The sequence below is a fragment of the Adelges cooleyi genome, unplaced genomic scaffold (assembly GCF_023614345.1).
Source record: "Adelges cooleyi isolate 19-005CV unplaced genomic scaffold, UGA_ACOO_1.1 ACOO_flye_CR_arks_rails_tigmint_CR_PRNA_108, whole genome shotgun sequence".
Classification (NCBI taxonomy): domain Eukaryota; kingdom Metazoa; phylum Arthropoda; class Insecta; order Hemiptera; family Adelgidae; genus Adelges; species Adelges cooleyi.
In genome coordinates this window covers 1,941,377-1,963,656 of record NW_026095761.1, presented here as the reverse complement: position 1 = coordinate 1,963,656, position 22,280 = coordinate 1,941,377, and the positions used below count along the sequence as shown (strand labels likewise).

The window sequence follows — 22,280 nt, the reverse complement described above, 5'->3', positions numbered from 1 at the left end:
AAATAGCGCAAGCTAAGCAAAACCCTTACCTTATAAGAGTGCCTGGTTGCGACCGGTAAGTCGGCGGCGGCGAGGCAGTTACCGGAGGCATGCTGGTCTGCCTGTCCAACAGCAACAGCCTCAACCGATACTCTTGCATGGACGCTTGGTACGAAGGCGGCGGCGCTCTGTATTCGAATTCAGGGTATATCATGGCTGTGGACAATAGAACAAAGTTAAGTAGGTACAAGCAAGAAGAATAATTCCTATAGAATTAATAAGACAATTGTACAGGCTACTAAAACCCTCACAATTTGATCCACCATTCCTCGAGTCGCCGATTCATCAATTGTGACATATTAATTGCAAATTAATCGTTATAAATGTCAATTTACCTGCATAGGGATGATGTGGACGTCCATAGGATGGCGGCAGTCTAGGAACAAACCTCCTGTTCGCCTCAGTCGCATCGTCCAGCGAACGACCTAAACCGAAAACAGCACCGCACGAAGACGCTTCGTGGCCGGCCGTCAAACGCCACGCTATACCGCTAATGGCCACCAGAATGACACCTACACCTGAAAAAAAAAACACTTGATAAATAAAAAATATTAAGTCGGTTATTATATTTTATAACTAATTTTAATAAAATAGACCAGCAACGACAAAGCTCATTCAATTGAAGGATTCAATTTGTGTAACAAATGACAAGAGCTAATTCCATTAAAATTACCCTGTCAAAAACTGATCTGTGTTATGATTTGTGGTCCAATTTGATGTCGGGCCAACATAGTTGTCTGCGAGTGCTCCGAGTTGGTCTGGATACAAAAACCGACCCTTTTTCAAAGTTATTTTTATCAGTTCACAACAGCTGTCTCTGGTAATAAAACCGTCCCGTGTTTTCAACGTCAAAACTTAAGCTACGATACGTGTAATCGCTGCACGCTCTATGAGTGCACATAGCCAAAGATTCACAACAGTCTTTACCAATGTTAGGTAAAGGTTAAGTTAGCCTGCATAGCTGTTTTGATTTACTCGGAACGACAAACTAATCATCTTACCAGCACCAAGTAGAGTAAGGCACGATAAGAAGAAGAAGAAGAAGAACATACTTTATATTATCACCATGGACGTTTTGCAATCAATGAATGATTGGAACGTGCCCCATTGTGCGTTGTTCTCTGTACCCGATAACTGGTAACTGGTAACTACTAGATTTTTTACAACGACAATCGCCCTGTATGCAGAAGTGAGTTAACACCGACAGACGGGCACGACCAGATGTCGTTATGCGTCATAATATTATTATAGTATAATATTAATAAAAGTTTTATACACCACGTGCGATTTAATTAGGGGATTGTTTATTATTTGTTTTGACATTTTATATCTTTACTTTGGCACACAACCGGAAAAATCGACAGGAAAACCCTAACGAAAATATCAGATGATTAATCTCATAAGATATGAGAGATAAGAAATAAGAGATAAAATGTCTGGGGGGGGGGTTAACGATTGGCTCGGATTAAGTAAAACAGAGCTTTAGGCTAATATTAGGTGTTTTAGTATTCTTCTATAACGTTTAAATGTATAATGTGTCAGTCATGTTTCGGCAGAGTATATATTTTAAACACACGCAGAGGCCAATAGACCCCCGCCTTTGACATCCCTCCCCGCGAACCCTCATCCCCCTATCGACAACCACCACCACCCCGTAGGGATTTAATTAAAACTTTCGGTTTTGGAAAATTAAACAACACACGTTTACCCTGTCCTGTTGTAAATTAATTACCGCTTCGTCGAACAGTCGACACTTGACAATATCATACTCGACTTATAGCAGCCCCTTAAACCGCACAAAAAGATCCTGTTGCGGACCGAGGACTTTGAATAAAAGGGGTACGCCACCATTCAGTCAAACTGTGTTTCTGTTTTTGAATCTCAGAAAATAAAAAACCCGCCAAGATGTCCAACGGAACAAATCGTAGAGTGCACACGAAGATTCACTTGAAAATGTATTTATCACAGCCCCGTTAATGTAATATTGCATTTATCAACTCTGTTAATGTTTATCGCATCTATATTACAAATATACATAATAAAATAGCATCATGTTATTTTTATAGCCTTACACATTACCGTATTAAATGGATATGAGTTGATAGTACACAAAGATAAACAAACGTTGTGCTTCGCGTTATGCTCTTGTGATACATTTGATTGAAATTTCATTTAACTTTGAAAAGTAATTTACATATTATATTATTATAAACAAAGACAATAGGATTTTTTTTTTATGACGCTAATAAAATATCCAACGGTTTGATATGGTATAAAGAACAGCTATTGTATTATGCGATTTTGCATACCTTTACTATGGTTCAGGTAACCTTATCGACGATTAGGTTGTAACCACATCTGTCTGTGTTTTTATTGTCGTTGATTATGATTAGTAGGTACAGTTTAAAGTTTATAAGTAAACGGTAAATGCATTATTTGCATATATGTTGGACAATGTGTTTCATGATTTGGCGTTCCTGTAAGTTTTAATAAATACAATTATTAATAAAGACTTTTACAAATTTTTCCTTGTTTGGTATCGTAGCGAGTCGCTCAACCGGATAAGACGAACATAATTGAAAAACAAAGAAGTTTGAAATTAATATCAAAGCACTCAACAGAAGTTGAGTTTTTAAAAACGATAAGTACGGTAAATCACTAATAAAACTTGGGCAAAGTTTGAAAACTACATTTCCTATATTGTCTCATCAAAAACGAAAACAACAAATATATTCTCTCTGTACATATTTTGTTAGCAGGTAACTGTTGTCGGTTCAATACCGACTGATTTAAAAGGTATGGATTTAGTTGAGATAATAATATTTTCTAATCAGGAAATGAAACGAGTCGTGCGATGACAGTCAAAAAATACACTCCATTCCACGTTGAGATTAAGTCGTGTGGAATTGTTTTTTTGCAGTTTAATTTAATTAAAACAAAACGCGGACACTTGAGAAATATATTCAAAGCCGGCCCATTTCGGTAAAGGTTGTTGTTTTATACATTATTATACAACAGTCAGAACGGAAGAACTTCAAATAGTGCTTGGCACAACCACCGCAATTACTATTCAATTAAGAGGCGAGACGTCATAACTGTATAATTTATACATTATATGCTCTGTGTACAGCTGTATATTAACACAATATTATATATGTACGCACTGAATGTTAACCGATACCAATTAATATACACACACGGTTTGCCTATAATAATAACCGTATACAATGTCATAATAATGTCATTGAAGTTAGAACAAATCGTACACATCAATCATTACCTTTATTTTTTATCCTTCTGCGAGGAATTCTGTATTTGAATTTATTTTTATAAAAAAAAAACTGTAACAGTTCAAGTGATGAGAACCAAAAGGGTGTAAGTGACGTTTGTTTAAAACAAGTTTTTATCGTACAATATTATGTCAACGAGACCTTTTCTTTTTTGCGTTCGTTTTTGTAACTGTATACACATTTCTGAAGAAAATTAATGAACGTTGCCCAAACGAATACGTTGGAAATATTAGTTTCATTTTGCTCTCCTGTTGAATGTCGTTGGTACTAAAAATATTATACTCTTTTGGTTCGAATCACTTCAATTTTTTAGAATCATTTTATAAATGAGCTATTTGTTTTATATTCGAAAAAATTTCCTGCACGTTTATGAAATTATAAAAACACAAGATAGTGATAGCCTTATCTCTTATCGGCCGATTTTCTATTATTTTTGATAACAGCTATATAATTCGATATCTTTAATCGACTTACAGTGTCCTTGGGATCTTTAATCAAATATATTTTAGATCAAACGTAAAAAGGTCATTTTTTTAGTATACAGAAATAAGTAAAAATTTAATTTACCAAGTAAAATTATTTATCTCATATAAAATGTATTGAAAAATTAAGCCTGGCCGCCATTTATGCTGGTAAGGTAATGTTGTTAGTGTGTTATCAATGTTGCCATTGTATTATCACAGATAATATGTATTTTTTACCTCTGTATATTATTATTATAGAGTATACATATTTATAAATGCGTTTAAATGCCGTTAAATCGGCCGTTTAGGTTAATATACACATCTGTATTCATACCAAAGTGATGTCTGTGCAGTGTGGATTGTTGTTAAAAGTCTGTCTTAAAATACTAGACGGCCAAGGAAAGATGTCTGTACTGTCATTGCCCCAAAGAAAACGGTATAATATGACCCGGTAGCCTGTAAAATTGGATAATTGCGGTAGTAGAATTATCCACTTATTATTTTTTTATTATTATTGTACGGTTCCTTATGGATTGCTCGGGCATTGTTCTGGTGTATAATGCACGTCCAGAGCGAAGGAAGAGGATATATTAAATGAAAAAAAAAAAAACAATAATCTTTGCGGTCGGATATGATTTTTTTTCTTCTGTTTTTATTTCGGTATTCTTTCTTTTTAGTTTTTGTTTGCCACTTTTAAATAACCATAGCCGTACACACGTAAGTATCGCACAATGAACAATCTTGCACAGAGTTGCACGCCTCGTGCTTGTTGTTTGTGTCTGTCAAAGAATAGTTTTCTTACCAAGTCAGTCGTCGTTGTTCATAAGTCATAATAACATATAATAAGTATATATTTTATTTTCCCGTTACAAGTTGTTTGGATTTCCGAAAAACGACCCGTAATGGTAGTCCTACACCCAAATACTCTTCTATAAATAACAGAATCACATTTAGTTAGTACCCACGAAGAGTAGATGAAAGCTCGGTAAAAAGAAAACAACCTTAAGACAACAACTGTTTACACTAAATTTGGCGGGGAAAAACAATGTAAATATTTACAGATAATAATATTACAACGTTTGATAGCAACGTGCAAATTTGTTGACACAAAGCTTATGTGGCTTTGAAATTATTTGAAAACTTTTAACTTGAGGTCTTTTCTCGAGTACACAACGTTATCGTTAAAAAAAAAACGACACAAAAGGAATTAAAAGGCTTTAGTTCAAGTGCACTAATCACGCATTTATTTTTTCTTGTAATGTCTGTATTCATCTGTTCGGTCTCTTGTCTTTGTGCTACACAATTTTGATTAATCTTAAGGATTTTGTCGCTTCACATTTTTTTCCTTTTTTTGTTACACATTGACTTCGAATGGGACGATCGCACAGTATCCGAGTTAATGGCATTCGCGCTCTATTGAACTTTTTGAAAAGGCTTTTTTTTATGTTATTTTATAATATAAAAAAAAACCTCATGTCTGAACGAATACACCCGTTGCCCGTACACGATTCCCTACTTTAGCAGCAAATGGTTTTGAATTCGATAAAGGCACGAGATGTGCGGCGGGTGAAGCGGGTGCGGTGTTTAGCCATCTTTAGAGCAATATCTCTAAAAAGCTGCTGTGATTAATGTTTTATGGACCGTAATTGTTGAAAATCCAAAATAACGAGCCAAAAAACGTGTAAAAAGTTGTATCAAGTGTTCCAAAATTCCAATGTGTGTATTTTTAAAAATGTACTCAATCACTTTCGCAATGTGAGGTACCTAAAACTCTTTTTCGGCTTTCGTTTTTAGCTTCCACGCTAAGCTAAAACCATTAATCAAACGCCGTTGACGCTTATAGAGCTTTGTCATTGTTATCTTTGTGAACAGCAAAGAGGTTAGTCGATGCAATAATAGTTTTAACCTGGAACAATATTTATTTGGAAGGAAAGTGATGGGATGGGATAGGTTGTTGTTTAGGTGTGGATAATAAAATCGAAAATTCCATGATAACTGATAAGAGATAATTTATGATAAGAAATTATTGATAAGAAAATCCGCTGATAAAAGTGATAAGTGATAAGAAGAAATCAATAATAATACCCGGATAACTGATAAGAAACATATAGCTGATAAGAAAAGATTGGTAAAAAGTAATCATTATAAAATATGAACAAGACTTATCAACTCGACTGTACTGTTGTGTCGGTTGTGAGTGTTTAAAAATACAATAGATGTCAGTACTAATTAAAAAACATTTTTCGTTAATTAAGCTAACTGTAAAGTCCTGGCCGCATATAGTTCAGTGAACGAAACCGGCCAAACCCAACATGATGTAACGGCGATTACTAACTTACACAAGTCCTAATTTGACGCAGAGGTAATATTATTATGACCTGAGTTTTACTAATTATTGTCTCACGTGTATTGTAGTGTATTAGTTCGAGGCCGATGATTACATTAATAGGAGATGAGAAAAAATAAGCCAATTTATACAATTATACAATACCCTGCCCTGTCTCTAAATTAAGACTAATTAAGCAGTTTTACTCGACAAATAAAATTCTAGATAAAATGTTTAGGATAAATGGGAAGATACGAAAATCATTATTTATATTGAGTGTCCTATCTTATGTAATCTACTCTGTGCTCTAGCTGCATGATTCTTAATTTCAGAACACTATAGCCAAAATCCAAAGACTCGATGATATATTATTATCTCCTCCGAGCACGTTTCTCCTCTTATACCTAGGTACATAATATTTGACTAATGCGCGGTCCAACTATTTAAAAAAAAAACATGATTTTAATATTGAGAATTATTACTCTCGCGGTCTTGGTGTTTGCTATCAGCTGTGCCAGAATCACGTGTACAATAATAATAATATCTATTATATTTTGACTTGGGCGTGGTGGTCGATGGTTAAAAATATATTATTATTATTGGCGGAACTTGGGCGATGGTATTAACTGCTAATAAATCAACCACATTGTTCCGGGCCAACTTTACGAGGCCCCGGTGCGTGTTTAACAAAATCCATAATAATTAAACCCTTTGGAGTTATAAAAACAAATATTTCTCCTCTGGAACGTCCGTCCTGCTCTAAACGGTTTGTACTTTTCACAAAATAAATTAACGTACCGGTCTAATTTAAAGCTCTCACTTCAGTGCCACAACTATAGTCATAAGCCATCCACATCTTCTTCTTATTTAGGGTTTTCAGTCCTTTTAATATCTACATATTTTAGGCCCAATTCTCCACATATCTGTGATATAAAATTTGCTCTAGGTCTTCGCCTTCCTTTTTCCCCTGGTATAATTCCTTCAAGGACTACTTGTATAGGACATGTCTCTCAAAGTATGTCCTAGCCATTGTAATTTTCTCGATTTTATGGTATGTATCATTGTCCTTTGTTCATTTACTTGTTGTAGTACTTGATCATTTGTTACTCTATCGTTGCTGTGCAGTTTATTTTATTTACCATTTCTCGAAGTGTTTTTGCCATCCAGAAACTATAGCTTGATCATCTACATATTTAATTGCTCTAATCTTAGATCCACCTCTATTCTCACCCAATTTCTATCGTCTCCAATAGTTTCATCCGTCATATTTTCATAATGTGCATTAAACAGGCTAGGTGAGAGAAGGCATCCTTGCCGGACTCCTTTTCTAATCTGCACTTTCTCAGAGAATTCCCCATTTATCGAGATTACTGCCTTTTGATTTGATAAGATAAACTTTTAATCAAATTTACTATTCCATCAGGGAATTGTCTTAATTTTAGCATCTGTAATATTTTTTCCCAACTAACATTCTCTCCGCCATAAACCGTTGTATTTCTATTGCATCTCGGCATATAGTGTCATTATTTCTAGCACAATCCCAGTTTATAATAACCGAGCTTGCGTTGTTTTACAGCAGCTGCTACAGCCTGTGTATATGTATACCACCATTTTTATGTTAATCTCCTTAGTCATTAAAATATCCGAAACAGTGTCAGCGTTTGGTGTTATTTATTGCGAAGCCGAGGTTCAACACTGCGGTTAATGGATCGAAAAATCCTCCTCTTCGTCCTGTATTTTGTTAGCCACGTGGAATGCGCGGTGGAGAGGTACTTTTTGTTGACAATATAACAACGTTTAAAGCGTTGACGTTTTGCCATTATTATTATAATAATATTAATACGAATATTGTGCTCTAAAAATTATGAACGCCAAAAGATGACACACAAACGGGAAAAGCATAAACGCAAATCGGAGGTGAATAGAAGATGATAAATAATAATACACCAGGCGAGATTAAGACCTAATAAAAATCTAATAACTTGTCAAAAAGTCGAGCGGACCTAGTTTTAGCCAGCCTCGTTCCAGTCGGCAGATTTCAATGGAACCGGAAAATAAACGGGAAACCCTTTTTTTTGACAGCAAAAACGGTAAATCATTTACAATATCCATGCTAAATTCTCAAATAAAAATATAAAATAATATTTTGGGTTATTGGCGTTTACACAGTACAACTTTTGTCCAAGACTAAGCATCTCTGCTATTTAACACTTTTATTTGCAAAAACTGGTAACCTAACTTAACCTTATAAATATATATTTGTTTTTCTCATAAAACATGTTGACCGTGTATAACATCAATGATCATTATGACGTGGTTGTTACTATATTATTTGCAAGAGGATAGTGATTAAGAAAGGAAATGTAATCGTCGACGCCCTAAGGGTTTCTGGTTAATTCAGTAGATTAGTAATATTATTACATCATATTAAATAGTTTCAACTATCAACACAATGATATTTCATGGCGATTATTGTTCTCAGCAAATCGAACATATTTTACCTATCAACAATAATGTTACCATATAATTATCTTCTCGGTGTATTCGCTAATAAGGTTTTCATTACAAATGTATAACGACCGAATTACAGTATTATAATAATTATCATTACATGGCTATTTCGCCGACGGCAACGAACAAGCCGTGTTAAATTCAAACAAAACTAGACAAAGAATTTACACATTAATTATGATAATTATACATTTAATAAATCCAAGGATAACCTCCCTACCCCGTGAATTAATAAACGGTCATGAGAATATCGGTTACCGGTTTGTCTTATTGATTTTTCTATCTTAACCGTTTCCAATTAAAAAGATATACAAGATAACCATCATTTTTTTTTTTTTTGAAAGGTTAAAGCCAAAACATGATATTAACATGTCGGTATTATCATTTACAGTATTGGGTTGTGTAATGTAATGTTTTTGTTTCCATTTGAAATTTCTCTTCCGAAATATAGAGGAAGTTTGGGAGTTGCGCCGACATTGAGAAAACTGAGAAAGGGTATTATGTTAAGATGGTTTAGGACTATTGACAGAAAATAGGAGTAAAAGTAAAGCGGATAAGAGATATTTATAGGGTAGACGTAGGCCAGAAAATAAACGAGTGGTAGTTAAAAATGGAGGCAAAAATTGTGTGGAACAGTTATTAGGAATTTTAATGAATAGAGAAGATGTATTGCTGGTAGATCCTATTTTGTGAGTAGTAACCTAATCGAAGCGAACCTGCGATAGGAAATCTTAATCCCAATGTTGTTTTTCTAAATGCTATATAATTATTATTATTATTCTATGTGTTGTATGTGAAATAATCACCGCACCTCAAAAAGCCACATTGGATTTTACTTGAACTCCAGAGTCGGCCTGGCCGGAAAGACCGCACCGACGGTATCCATCCGACGGTGTAAGACAAACGACGGTGTACATGTTATATGTGTGTGTAGTACCTATACCTTAAGTGCCCAGAAAATAAATCTCCCGTAATTCCTGTCCGTGCCCACAGCCCACAGTCACGTGCTGTTGTTTCCCCTTCACGCATGGATCGCACCTAACAGCGTGACAGCGTTAACCCGACTGGCGGCGGCACTATATAATATTATAACATCTAAACGTCATGTCGGCGTGATCGCATCATAGCCCGGTAAGTGAATATTAAAAATGTATATTATTTTTATTAAACGAAACCAGACTTACTTATCACCAAAACGCAAGAGATGGCCCAAATTCAACAAGAACGTTCCCCGACGGGTACAAGCCATTGTGCTTTTAGACTAATGCTACAAGGCCACTTAAAACTGTACTTTAAGGTATACAGGGTGTCCCATTTTAAAATACTAATCCAATCAAAAAGTTGTTTATTAGAGACTTTTAGAGTACGTATAAAGGAGGACGTTAAAAAAAAAATATGGTCCAAAATTCAAAATGGCTGACACGGCCAAAAAACGCATGTTTTTTTCTTAAATGGAAACCATGTATTTTTTGTTAACCAAACAAATGTTCTTATCAAAACTAACAATTTTTGTAGGAAACATTTTTCGGTGAAACCCATTATTTGTAAATTAAGTCTCTTAGCTATTTTTAGTTTTGATATTTTATTGTGATGCATATGGTAACCGTGCCATGTTTGGTAACCATGGTATGTGTGGACAACAATGGCGGCATATTCGAACATCTCAAATTATACGTTCTTAAAATGTATCTTTCACTTTGTTTTTGTCTTTGTCTTTAACATTATCATTAGTATTACCATTACATTGTCATTATATTAATCGTCAACGTTATTCTCTTTTCTGTGTATCGGAAAGACAAAAACCATGGTTACTACACAAATCAAGGTTACCACACATGACACGGTTACCATATGCATGAAAATAAAATAACAAATCTAAAAATAGCTAAAGAGACTTAATTTACAAACAATAGGTTTTACCATTTAAATTATGGGTTGTACCGAAAATGTTTTCCTACAAAAGTTGTTAGTTTTGATAAGAACATTTGTTTGGTTAACAAAAAACACATGTATCCATTTAAAAAATATACACAAGCGCTTTATTGACTTCATCTGTTTCGGGAGGTCAAACGGCATCTTAAAGAAAGCCCCTGGTGTTGCCCTAGACAGAATTACAAAGATAACCCCATTAGAATGCACTCGAAGAGTAACAGTTGAAGATGGCGTGCAAACGTCATTAAAGGACAATAAGAGCTCAAAAAAATCAAATAGCATCTCTGCATACAGGTTAGGTCCGTATGGCTCTTAGATTGATGTAATAAATATGAACGTGAGCAACACCCATCGGACAGCTTGTATATAAAAAAAAAAGAAATATGTGCATACAAATCAGTCGAAATAAGACCGTTGTAAATTATTCAAGAAACGATCAGTGTTGTTTGCTTTGGATCATCAGACCGTCTCTCGGCACGTTTTTTTACCATCCACCGTCGACGCTGCTGTATGCATATTGGCTGTTTATATTAAAATACATCCCGCCGAGTCGTTATTGTTTAAGACAATAAAAAAAAATTAATAATAATAAGTATCGTTGCGAATGTTGTATAATATTGTTTCAGACGCGACTCGTTACTATATTGTACGTATTAAATAATGCATAAGCATTAAGCACACACATGTGATGATAATAACATTACACAATGACCGAGAAGCCATGAACTCGTTTTTGTCCAACGCTCTCCATACAACAGCAGTCGTCCCAAAACGGCACAAGGCAAAGATGTGCTCCTTTCGAACTTGATTTCTTTGATCAACAGACAATCCTGAATCCACCAGGATCCACCACACCACAGCCCAGAACCTAACCAGCTGCGGTAATTACTTTTTTGAACTATTTTGGTAAACAAGTTTTTTAGAGGCTTTGTTTGGAAAGTTCAACAGCGCGTGCTTAAGGTCAAGTTTGTTTTGGCACAATGTCAATGGAAAAAAAAAAAAGGGATCTAAGCGTGACACGACAGTGTTGTGTATATAATAATATATAGGCATTACTTTATCTACCGGTTCTTTCTAACGTTCTAAGGGAATTAATTGTTTTTATATTCAAAATCCCTGAACATTTTAATTGGGAAAACTCGAAATATAATTATCCGTCGCTGGGATAATAACCAAACGAGAGCGTTTATTCACTGACAAGAAGTATTTTAGAAATTCAGATTCATTTAAATTATTTATTTCGTCAAATTAACTGAATTGTGGAATCGGCGACTTAAATCACGTTACGGCTTTCTATAGAATAAATAAGTATGTCCGTTAAAAAGTGAAATGATAACTAATTGATAATTATCAATGGGATAAAAAAAAAAACTATGCGAGCGAGTAGAAAGTAAATTATAAATAATTTGAATAAATCCGATGGTCTAAATGGTAAAATATAACGCACATGTACTCGACATATTACATAACAGTGTACCGTTGTCGAAGGCGAAATTAGAATAGAATATAATTAAACCGTGTCTACATTGATGAGCGATCGAGCTGCTGCTGCTGCTGCTGCTATCAGTACAATACACACATTACACATTAACATACGGTTTGCTGAACGATTATCGAGACGTCCCCTCCCCCCCCCTCGTCGGGTAATCCGATTTAGTATATTGTTTGGAAATAGATATGCAAATGAATATCTCTATTAAACACAAGTCCACGGGGGAAACGCTAATGTCGGTCAGGTGTACTCTGTATGATCAATAAGATGACAAAATGATGTGCCATCGACAGGAGAGAGGAGCGTGGATGGGCAAAGAGACCAACCCCCTAGTGCTTTTGCCAAAAGATCCAGGTTCACAACACGGTCACGACATGTAAATAACCATATACCTAGTCGTGTATTGAGCAACGCTTAATAGCAGCGCCTGTCGTCGATATTTGGGTTTAAACCTTGATTTATCACGTTCACAAGGTGGTGGGTGGTCTAAGCCAATAAGTGTGCTGTCGTTGTTCCTGTTGTCGAACACAGGGTTAAGCCTAAAAGGGATGACAAATTAATTCCCAACGATATTATGATCATTGCTGGCGCAATTGGCAAAGACGATGATGATGAAAATGACAAAACTCGAAACTTTCTACTTCCATACAAGTAAGTCTCGAAAAGTACCTATCGTTTTATTAATAAGCACCGACTGCGTTGTACGGGTTCGAAACTTGTGTAAGTATAGTCACTTGTCTGTGGGATGCTTTATTTTATTATTTTTTTTTATTACAATATTATACATACGTACACGAAACGATATGCATCGACGAGCAAGAGCAATACAAATAAGACGAACACGGAGACGTTATTATATTTTTTATGTGTTCCCATTTTTCCGGATCTCGATCATCAAGTATATTATATATGACATATAAATGTCAACTCACGTTGCCCGACGTCAGTCTCTGACGAGAGAGCTCAGTAACCAAATTATGTTTAGACAACAAACCTACAAATACAAGTTACCCACTTATACCCGATGACTGCCGAGCATTTGACTAAAGCTACCGGTGCTTTGAACGATCAATATTGATTTCAACACCATAGGTTTACCTTAATCTGACTAAGTTCTGTGACTTACCTATCATGAGCAAAGCGACGGTGAGGTGTTCTCTGCCGGATGCTCTGGTCGCACCCAACACCGTCCCGACTAGAGCCGAACAAATTCCAGCTACAAAGACTATGCCTATGAACCATCTGATGGATACGGTGCTGGTGGCGTCGGGTAACGTCAACAGGCCACAGCATGACTTGGGCGTATCTTCTTCGCTGCAATAGTGCAGAGACCTGTAACAATGCGGGACAATAACGTTATTAAATAGTAATAAAAAACATTTTTTTAAAAAATGTCCGGCTGTACACCCCAAGAGACCGGTCGGGGGTCAAACGGTCGGTCCAAGTGTATTATATTTTTAATGTACATACAAATTAGATATATTACACAGCCGCGGTGTCCGTAGATCCATTACAGATAGCCCGCGAGGTCAGCAGATAGATCATTAAGACGACGAGGATGTGATTTTGAGTTTCTCGGTTGTGCGTGCACGTCACAACATCAATATTAATCAAATAAACATGTAAAGAATCCGGTCGTGAGAAAAATTACTTAACTCTAACGCGTTAACGAACACTACGTTTTGACCTCTTGACATCACACTACAGACGATATGCGAAAAACCAATTTTAAGACACTGTAACTTTGTTGGCCTTCTTCAGCACCAGCTCTCCTCACAACCTATTAGACAAACTTCCTGCCGCTTCCTTCCACTTTAACCGCTTTTGATTCTATTTACTGTCACCTAATCGTTTGTCTACTAATCTCTCATCATTTAGTGTATGAATAAAACATTATCCAAGCTAACCATATCCTTCAAGCAATTCACCCTGAATACTCTTTGAAATTTCATCCATAACACGTTTTGGTAATAAACCTATACATAATATATTATGTAAATAAATACATAAAATATGGTTGACTTACAGACTGGGGCCGCATGTCTCGGTCGAGGGTAGAAATGCCTCTATTATACGCTTGTGGAGACTTTTGGCTCCGATATGCGTTTAGGCCGTATAATGGTTCAAAAATGGTTCTTTTATGCATTATTATTATTTTTTCGTCGACGAATTTAATAATTTAAACAGCTGCCAAATTATACGAACGCACATAACAGACGTATAATAAGTGGCGTTTGAATATTTCATGAGAAAAACTATACCAATATAATACTTCCTACATCCAGTGTGTGTTGTGCTTTGAAAATCTATTTTTTTACACTATACATTATGCACAATACAAACATCTTTGCTAAAAGCGCGAGTGGCTCGTTAGCATAAAAAAAATGTTACATTACAGGTACTATTGCGTTTTATCCAGAATTATATATCCTACAGCTGTTCTCATTGATCTCACAATATTATGCTCCGTCCACCCTGTAATGGGTATTTTTTTTTCCAAGTCAGCGCCACTCGTAAAAACATACAATAATCATCATTATTGTACGGGCTGACTACCAAATATTTAATATTATTATTATATACACTCCAAACGGGTCCGGCATGTACACGCGGCTATAAACACATCCGACCTGTGTGTACGTTCAAGGTGAACCACTCGAGATTCACGAACAAACACTCGAGAAGCTGCCGTGGAACGTCCGGTTATGTATTTTTTTAATTGTATTTTCATACTCTCGAGTCCGCCCTCGGGGGTCCGAGACGTATCAATGACGGGTCTTGCCGCCGAAAAGAACCTAACCTCCTCGGATCAGGATTTATATATATATATACGAGGTATTAAAGTTGTCTTGATCTGGTTTTCGGTTTCACGGTACAATGAGCTTTTATTAGAAAACGACGACGCCGCCAGGACTAAGAGGAAAATCAAACCCACAGTAATTACCTATGCAAAACAAGTAAACGGCGTTGGACTTCTGTAGTAGAGCAGAACGCTATCACTTTCGCCTGAATAATGAATTCCGTTCGACCTGAGGCGGTGGTTTCATACCAGATCAATTTCCATTATTATCACCTGGTCCGCAGCAATACAACGGTATAGGTAGGTACGCTTTCGATAAACAAATACTAATAATAAACCAACAACAACTCTCAAAATTATGTCAAAAAATTACTTAAATGAGTCATTTTCCATAAAAATAAAAATAAAAAACACAAATTCACCATTAACTAATAATCATTTATTCTTAAATAAACACCTAGATGGCATATTATATTTGTACATGTATATATATATATATATATAAAAGATGGAGTTGGAGATAACAGCTTGCGTACGAGTCCGCCACCACGGTAGATATTTTAGGTTTTTTAAATTATATATAAGGATATAAGGATATAGAAGGATATATAAGGTTATGTTAGGATATAAGAATATATAAGGATATAGAAAGATATATATAAGGATAAATTTTGGTTGTGTGCCAAAGTAAAGACATAAAATGTCAAAATGCTTGATAGGTAATATTTTTTTGTCGAACATTGACCATCATTTTGCTGATGTCCGTTTACCATAAGTATACTATTAAAAAGTATGTAGAATGTGATTTGCTTACAATTGGCTCAAACGTATCTGTTATTATCATTATCTTACAAATATAATTGCAGGTTTCGCGAGACTTGGACACTGGGAATTTAATAAACCAAACACAACAGCGCAATATCATTAAGTTGGTCTTTGATAAATAGTTCACGTGCACTTGGAACGGAAAGTGGTACCTCCTGTTTGTGATCAAGTCGTAAAATAAACTTGCCCTCAAAATGTCGGTCATGCGTTTCTTCATATACGTGGTGCGGGGCGTGTGGACTTTGTATTTTGTAAAAGAAGGGTGTACAGGATGAGTGCTATTCCCCGGGGAGCACGTGGAGGAACTCATTCGACACGCCCTTAGTCGGTTTAGAGGGGAGGGAAAAAAGCCGAATTTACTTTTGCCGTCTCCGTTTCGTTTTCCGGTGTTGTTATTCGGTTAAAGTTTTTTTTATAGTGCAAAAAAATAACTACCAAACGTCGAGTGGAAAATAAAAACCTACCCCCAAACGTAGTGCAGTAACACTAAGTGATGAACCGTGGACGATCAAGCTTTGATGTTAAACAAAGAAAATGTTGTATTGTATTGCCATAGTAAAACACACACTGCAATATACCCAGACGGGTAGGTCTCGTTTTTGGACGTTATGCCTGCCTACAGACTGATTGAATATTGCAGAGGTTTAACATGTTATTGATTCAGGTTACCAGAGGAGCTCGCCCTATAATGATAATAGTCAAAAGACACACACTTAAACACAATGGAAAGTGTCCCGTTTTCAGTTATTGTCACAGGCACAGAATGATTGTTTACATAATAACGACCATTGGAAATATTGGAAAAGGGATTTCAACAAAAAATGGGGTGAAATAATATGTTATATTGTTATGCATGTTGTTTGTGTGTATCAGGAAAAGCTTAAATGTTCACAGTATAAAAAGCGCCTAAAGCCAAATTACCATCATTTATCATTTACTACCTACATACTATTAAACAATACACACACACACGTTATATCAAGTATTATGTTAAACTTAGGACAATAGGTTTTGGTATGGTTTTTTTTTTAGTGTTTTTTTGCATTCCTCGAGTTCATTTTTTGTATCCCTTTCGGTTTTCATCATTTTTTTTTATTTCTCCTGTCCATGGCGACCGTCAACTTCTTGCTCAACGAACCGTACACAACGTCGATGAATTCTGAACGCATACACACAACAGAATATGTATAAATATAAATATATACTATTTTGTACCCACACGGTGGACAGACGGTGGTCGTGAGAGGGTCGATCGACTCATGACCAATGTATTGTGTTTTTTTTAAGAAAAGAAAAAAAATGCACGTACCGTTAGTAAATAGTTTTACAAACGACACCGACGGTACAATATTATTAAAAGAAAAATTATAACATTTATTTTGATTGGACTTTTTCAATATATTTTAATTGTCCAACCTCGGCATTGGAATTTGTAACTGCAAATAAATAACGTTCTCGGTGGAATATATATTGTATATGTATATATTTTTTTTTAATCAACTGAAGTTGGTAAACAAGCAAATCGAATTAACCGTTCGTTATCATAACAATATTACCAGCTAGGTAAATATACACATGGTGAACTAATTAAACACACCCGAGGGAAATTTCAATTAATATTTTATTCAACCGTATCCGGTCAGGCAAAGCGTCGTGGCACCGTGTGTCTGACATTTGAGTTAAAATCACTGTCGGTGCAAGTTTAAACGCAATTAAAAATAACATTAATTATATTAAAAGTTTTTGGTTTTGGATAATATTATAAACATACAATATTAAAATGATGGATGCCTGACCTTTGATTTCCTTACACTAAGGGTTTTCAGGTTTTATTCGTTTTCAAAGGAACTAGTATTGTTTTTTTATGCTATTGCACCCGCGACGTTCTAAAATTGGGCAAGGTCGTCAATTGTACAATCCAGCGCAAATTTACACAATCAATAAAACCATTTCGATGGTATTTGTTTGCAAACACGTAATATAAAAATATATTATATAGGTAATGTTATAATGTGCAATCCTAGGCGGAGGAACCCCTGGGGAGTAGTCACGACAATAAGATGTCAGCGTGGTTATTGTCTCGGGACGAAGATAGGACCAGAGCTGGTATTGTTATTGTACGGATTTCGTAACCGGATAAGATCAAGCTCGACGAACCGAGTGGAAACAATAATTAATAATTGTATACTTGTAATTACGACGAGGTCGTCGGCACAAATAAGAAATCATCGTTATCCAGACAATGTTAATGTAATGGCCAATATTTTAAGGGTACGTCCTCCATATGTCTATAAGATAATCCTCGAGAAACTATTTTTACTTTACCGCGCTGATGTCGTCGGCGGTCTTGGAAGGGTCGTCGGTTATTAATATATTATAATATTCGGTTATCCTTGAGGATAGCGCTCGAGTCACGAACCGGCCATATCAGTAAAATATTATCATATATAAGATGGATGTCCGACGCATTGAAATGTTTAATATGTAGATGAATAAACGGGGTTAAAGCTGTCAACATCGTTCATGCATACATTTGGGACCGCCTTTTAATCGTTTTCAAACGATCAAGTATAGGTGATTAGTTACAGAAGAGTTTTAGGTTTTGTTTTTAAAGATTTAATCAGTCGGTCGTCATATTATTGAATGAGCAACATTTTGTTGGTCAGCACAACATCCACGAATTACTAGTATAAATAGTAATACCTCATTTGGGTCATCGTATAATTTAATGTTTATTTTTTCTAAAAAAAAAAAAAACCCATCCTGAACACCTTGCATTATATTATTGCGTCGCCGGTATATTATAATATTTTTTTTCATCGGTTGCAACACCAGGGAATAATATGTTATTATGCCAAACTGCAGTTCACCTATCGCACGGTGCACAGCATAATATATTAAAAAACAAACGAAGCTGTTCGGTAACCGACCGTTGTTTTTGGAATCGACTCGCCGGGGAATGTGTCCAAGGCACCTCTTCAAGATTTACACAACAACTATATTATCTGAATCGTTTCGACACAGTCAAGTCTAAACAACCGCACATTCGGCCCAACCGTTGCCCTTATCTATTGTTTTAACGAACAGCAGCAGCAGCAGCAGAGCAAGAGGCCATAACCCTTTCCGAAACGTCTTCAAGACCTTTGCAATGATAATCGGTTTTCGCTAAAGCCTCTGTTGAGCTCCAAGTGTGGACTGTGTATATTATTATTGAGACATGGGATCATCGTTTTTGACTAATTGGATTCGCACCAAGTGGAGACGGTTTTTAGCAAATCCGTACCTGGAGGCATACATCCCATCCATCTAATGAAGGGAATCCGGTGCTATGTGTACGTCGTTGCTTTTGCTGCAAAAAGTTTTTAAAAAAGGCAAACGCTGACGTTTACAGAATCCATTGCCGGTTCGTTTTTTATCGCTAATGCATATTGCGCTTTACATTGCCCACCGTAAGGGGAAGGTGGATTTGACGTGTTATTATTATAATCTTCTCCTCTCCCCGTGACCTCCCCTCTGTTTGAAATTCGTGGATGTGTCGTTTGTAGGGATCCAATTTCGCAAAAGGCGCGTGACACCGGTATTATATACGCCGCATTGCGATAAAACAAGTCACGTTTTTCAATCGAAGGGGGATGGATGCGAAACAAAGTACACACAGACACACACACACACACCAAACGGCAGAAACCTGCAATAATATAACAATAATATCGGGCCGGTATTTTTTTCAAAAGCAATTCCTTCCACTAGAACGACCGCCATTGCCAGGAGTCTCCAATAGGTATGTATTGGCATTGACATGGATTAATAGGCTTTGTCCGATTAATATTAGAGGTTCTAAGCGACAGATGAGCTCTTGGTTTGTAAGGTTAGAGGCTGAACCACATGAAAACCTCCACCCGAAGGAAAGCGACCCACGTGTAGAAAAATTTGAATTCATCAGCCAGAGCTGTTCGCCAGAGGATAATTGAATTGTAGACTTTTCAGAACTACAAAAATATATACTCTAAGGTCAATAATTTTGTGCAGTAATGCTGTGTGCCCACACCGGTTGTTTTACAAAAAATATCACACACACACACACAATAACACAAGCGGCTATGAAAATGATTAGACAGTGATAGACCAGACTCAGTGTACAGTGTGTACTTTATAACGGTACAAGCACTCTTCCGTCCGGTGTGTATCACGGTTATTATATAAGGACTATAGCGTGGCGTCACGAGTCCAACGAATCGATTTGATAGATAGTTTCTTGTAAATACTTTGTAAACCGCAAAGAATAATTTCGATGAAAACCTCGTATGCAAGATATCGGTGGACTTGAAGCGGAATCTCTAATAATAAGACAGAGCTAGACAAACGAAAATTGCAGTCCACATCCTGATATGTGCACTTATTTACAATGGTCTGGATAAGGTACAAAAGCAATTAAAGGTCTGGGCGAACAAAACGGCAACGTTTATGTACTTTTCACATAGTTTACGACCTCGGCTAACCGTGCTCGAGTGTGTTCGGTGGAGATAAAAAACTGACTGCCTCTTACCACCGCTCTACCTATATTGTTATTTTTTTACCAACAATTTTATGGCGCCAATTGGTACACGGTTGGAACGTCATAAATAAAAAAACCAAATTAATAATATATAATAATCAACAAACGAGAGTCAATCGAGTCGTGGCATGTGTGTAAACAAACGACAAAGTCAATGCTCGACGACGACGGTTTGAATTGAATAATGAAAATGATTTTGCTGGTCTGGGTATCGATTTTAACCAGATACAGGTTATACAATATACAGTGCACACAAACACAGAACACAGTACACTAGGCGTACACTATGGTAGTTAAGCTATACTACAAATGTAGCAAAATAAATAGGCTTAATTTATTTTTCCAATAGGTACAATATACCTACCTATTTTTTTTTTTTTATATTAAAGAAAAGACAACATACAAAGCCCCGATGACGACAGCAATAGTAATTCGATATCACTGCCCACATAAGAATCGATCAATCAGGAGAATATAATGCTGCTACTTTCGCCAGAGTTTTTAGCTGGGAGAGGGTCCACCGATATAAAAGTAAGTAATGACGTCGGGTTTCCACAACGCACGTTCCATTATATTGTGACCGATGGATCGATAACCAAATCCAAAGACGACTGCTGCTGTCTTTCTTTCCACCGCCGCAGTCGTAATGGGGTTTGTGTTTTTTATGGGCTTTTATTATTATGTTTTTTTGCGTTGGTTGACAAATTGAAAAACCTTCCGGGGAAACGTGCAAAAACGTATAGAGAGCTCTTTTGTTTGACGCCAGCGGCGTTTTCAATTAAATCCGACCGTCCTTGAAACACAGTAATATATAATTTATACACCAGACTGGTTCAAAATTGTATACGCTTCATCTTCAATTTTTATAAAACTTACAAATAAAAAAAAACAATACTTTAGATGGAATATACACCTGGTACTTACTACTCAAAATGAATGCACTTTACTTGCAAACCGAAAAATTATTCTTCGACATTTCACCTATACGATGTGTATGGATGGATGAATAAACGTGCATGAAAAGTCACAAGTGTCAATGTGAGCATGCCGGGCATTGTTGCCCAATGTCAGAGTTCAATGCCGTAACGAACAAGCGAATTGATCGAAAATGGATTAATATTTATTCAAATATTAATGATCGCACACGATCGAGTAAACAAATTAAAACATACACAGTTCACGGGTATATGTTTAAGCTATGCAAGCAAAGGGAGAGAGAACGAGGCAACGAGGCGTAACGTCTTAGAATATCATTTTCTAAAGAGGTTTAAACCCGTCAATAGTGCGCAGCCATTAGTATAATAATACAGTGGTCTACCTCGAACAACCCTTTTAGACGACGACGTTCCGTGTCCGGGAATCAATATGCGGCATTAAGCTCTTTGGATCTATACAACAAACGAACTTCGTCGGTTGTGTGGAGGCAGCTTAGACCCCGGGGATGTATGTATTCGACAACATCAGCTCTAATAAAATGTGTACCCGGGAGGGTCCACCGACGACCATAATGATTCTGATAGGGCAGGTGGGAAATTAAGGTTCAACGACCTGCTTGTGCACTCATGACCCTCGGGTGTCAAAATTTAAATGGGGGAATCGTCGGCGGCATATCTAGGTTGTAAAACTTTTAATAGGCCCGTGTGCTTTGTCAAACGACAACCGAGTACACCACACACACACAGTAAATCCAACGAAGTCGAGATGCTAAAACTTTTGCATTTTGTTTTGTTTTTTACAGCTACTATAAGTCCGGTCTGAGATATAGTGAGAATCTCCAATTGAATTACATGTGTACGATGATGATGATGATGGCGATGTGAGTCATTTGTGCAACCCCTGTCACTGTCACCCTAACCTATTGTGCGAGTATTGCGAAATAACGGTGAAAGCGGCGTTAGGGATAGAATTTTTTTCTTACTTGTTTGTCTTGGTGCTGTGCAAACGGCGTTTCGCAACTCTGCGGTGGAAACCCCAAACGAGGAAACAATCATGTACTACTGTAGTATCATTCGGACTCTTCAGATGTCACGCTATTGCCGCCTAGTC

At 36.4% G+C, this 22,280-nt stretch overlaps 2 protein-coding genes across 3 annotated transcripts in view; one reads left to right on the top strand and one right to left on the bottom strand.

Annotated features, from left to right (window-relative positions):
- The window catches only part of LOC126839088 (uncharacterized), a 121,154-nt gene that overhangs the window by 2,097 nt on the left and 96,777 nt on the right, over window positions 1–22,280 (bottom strand). For both annotated transcript variants that reach the window (XM_050574081.1, XM_050574093.1), the window contains exons 7-9: window positions 13,181–13,386; window positions 375–557; window positions 30–195 (exon numbers count right to left, since the gene is read on the bottom strand). In XM_050574081.1, coding sequence (XP_050430038.1) covers window positions 30–195; window positions 375–557; window positions 13,181–13,386 — 555 coding nt within the window. The remainder of the gene's footprint in view (window positions 1–29; window positions 196–374; window positions 558–13,180; window positions 13,387–22,280) is intronic.
- Window positions 1–22,280, top strand: part of LOC126839161 (protein FAM151B) — a 77,407-nt gene that overhangs the window by 37,443 nt on the left and 17,684 nt on the right. The window lies entirely within an intron of this gene.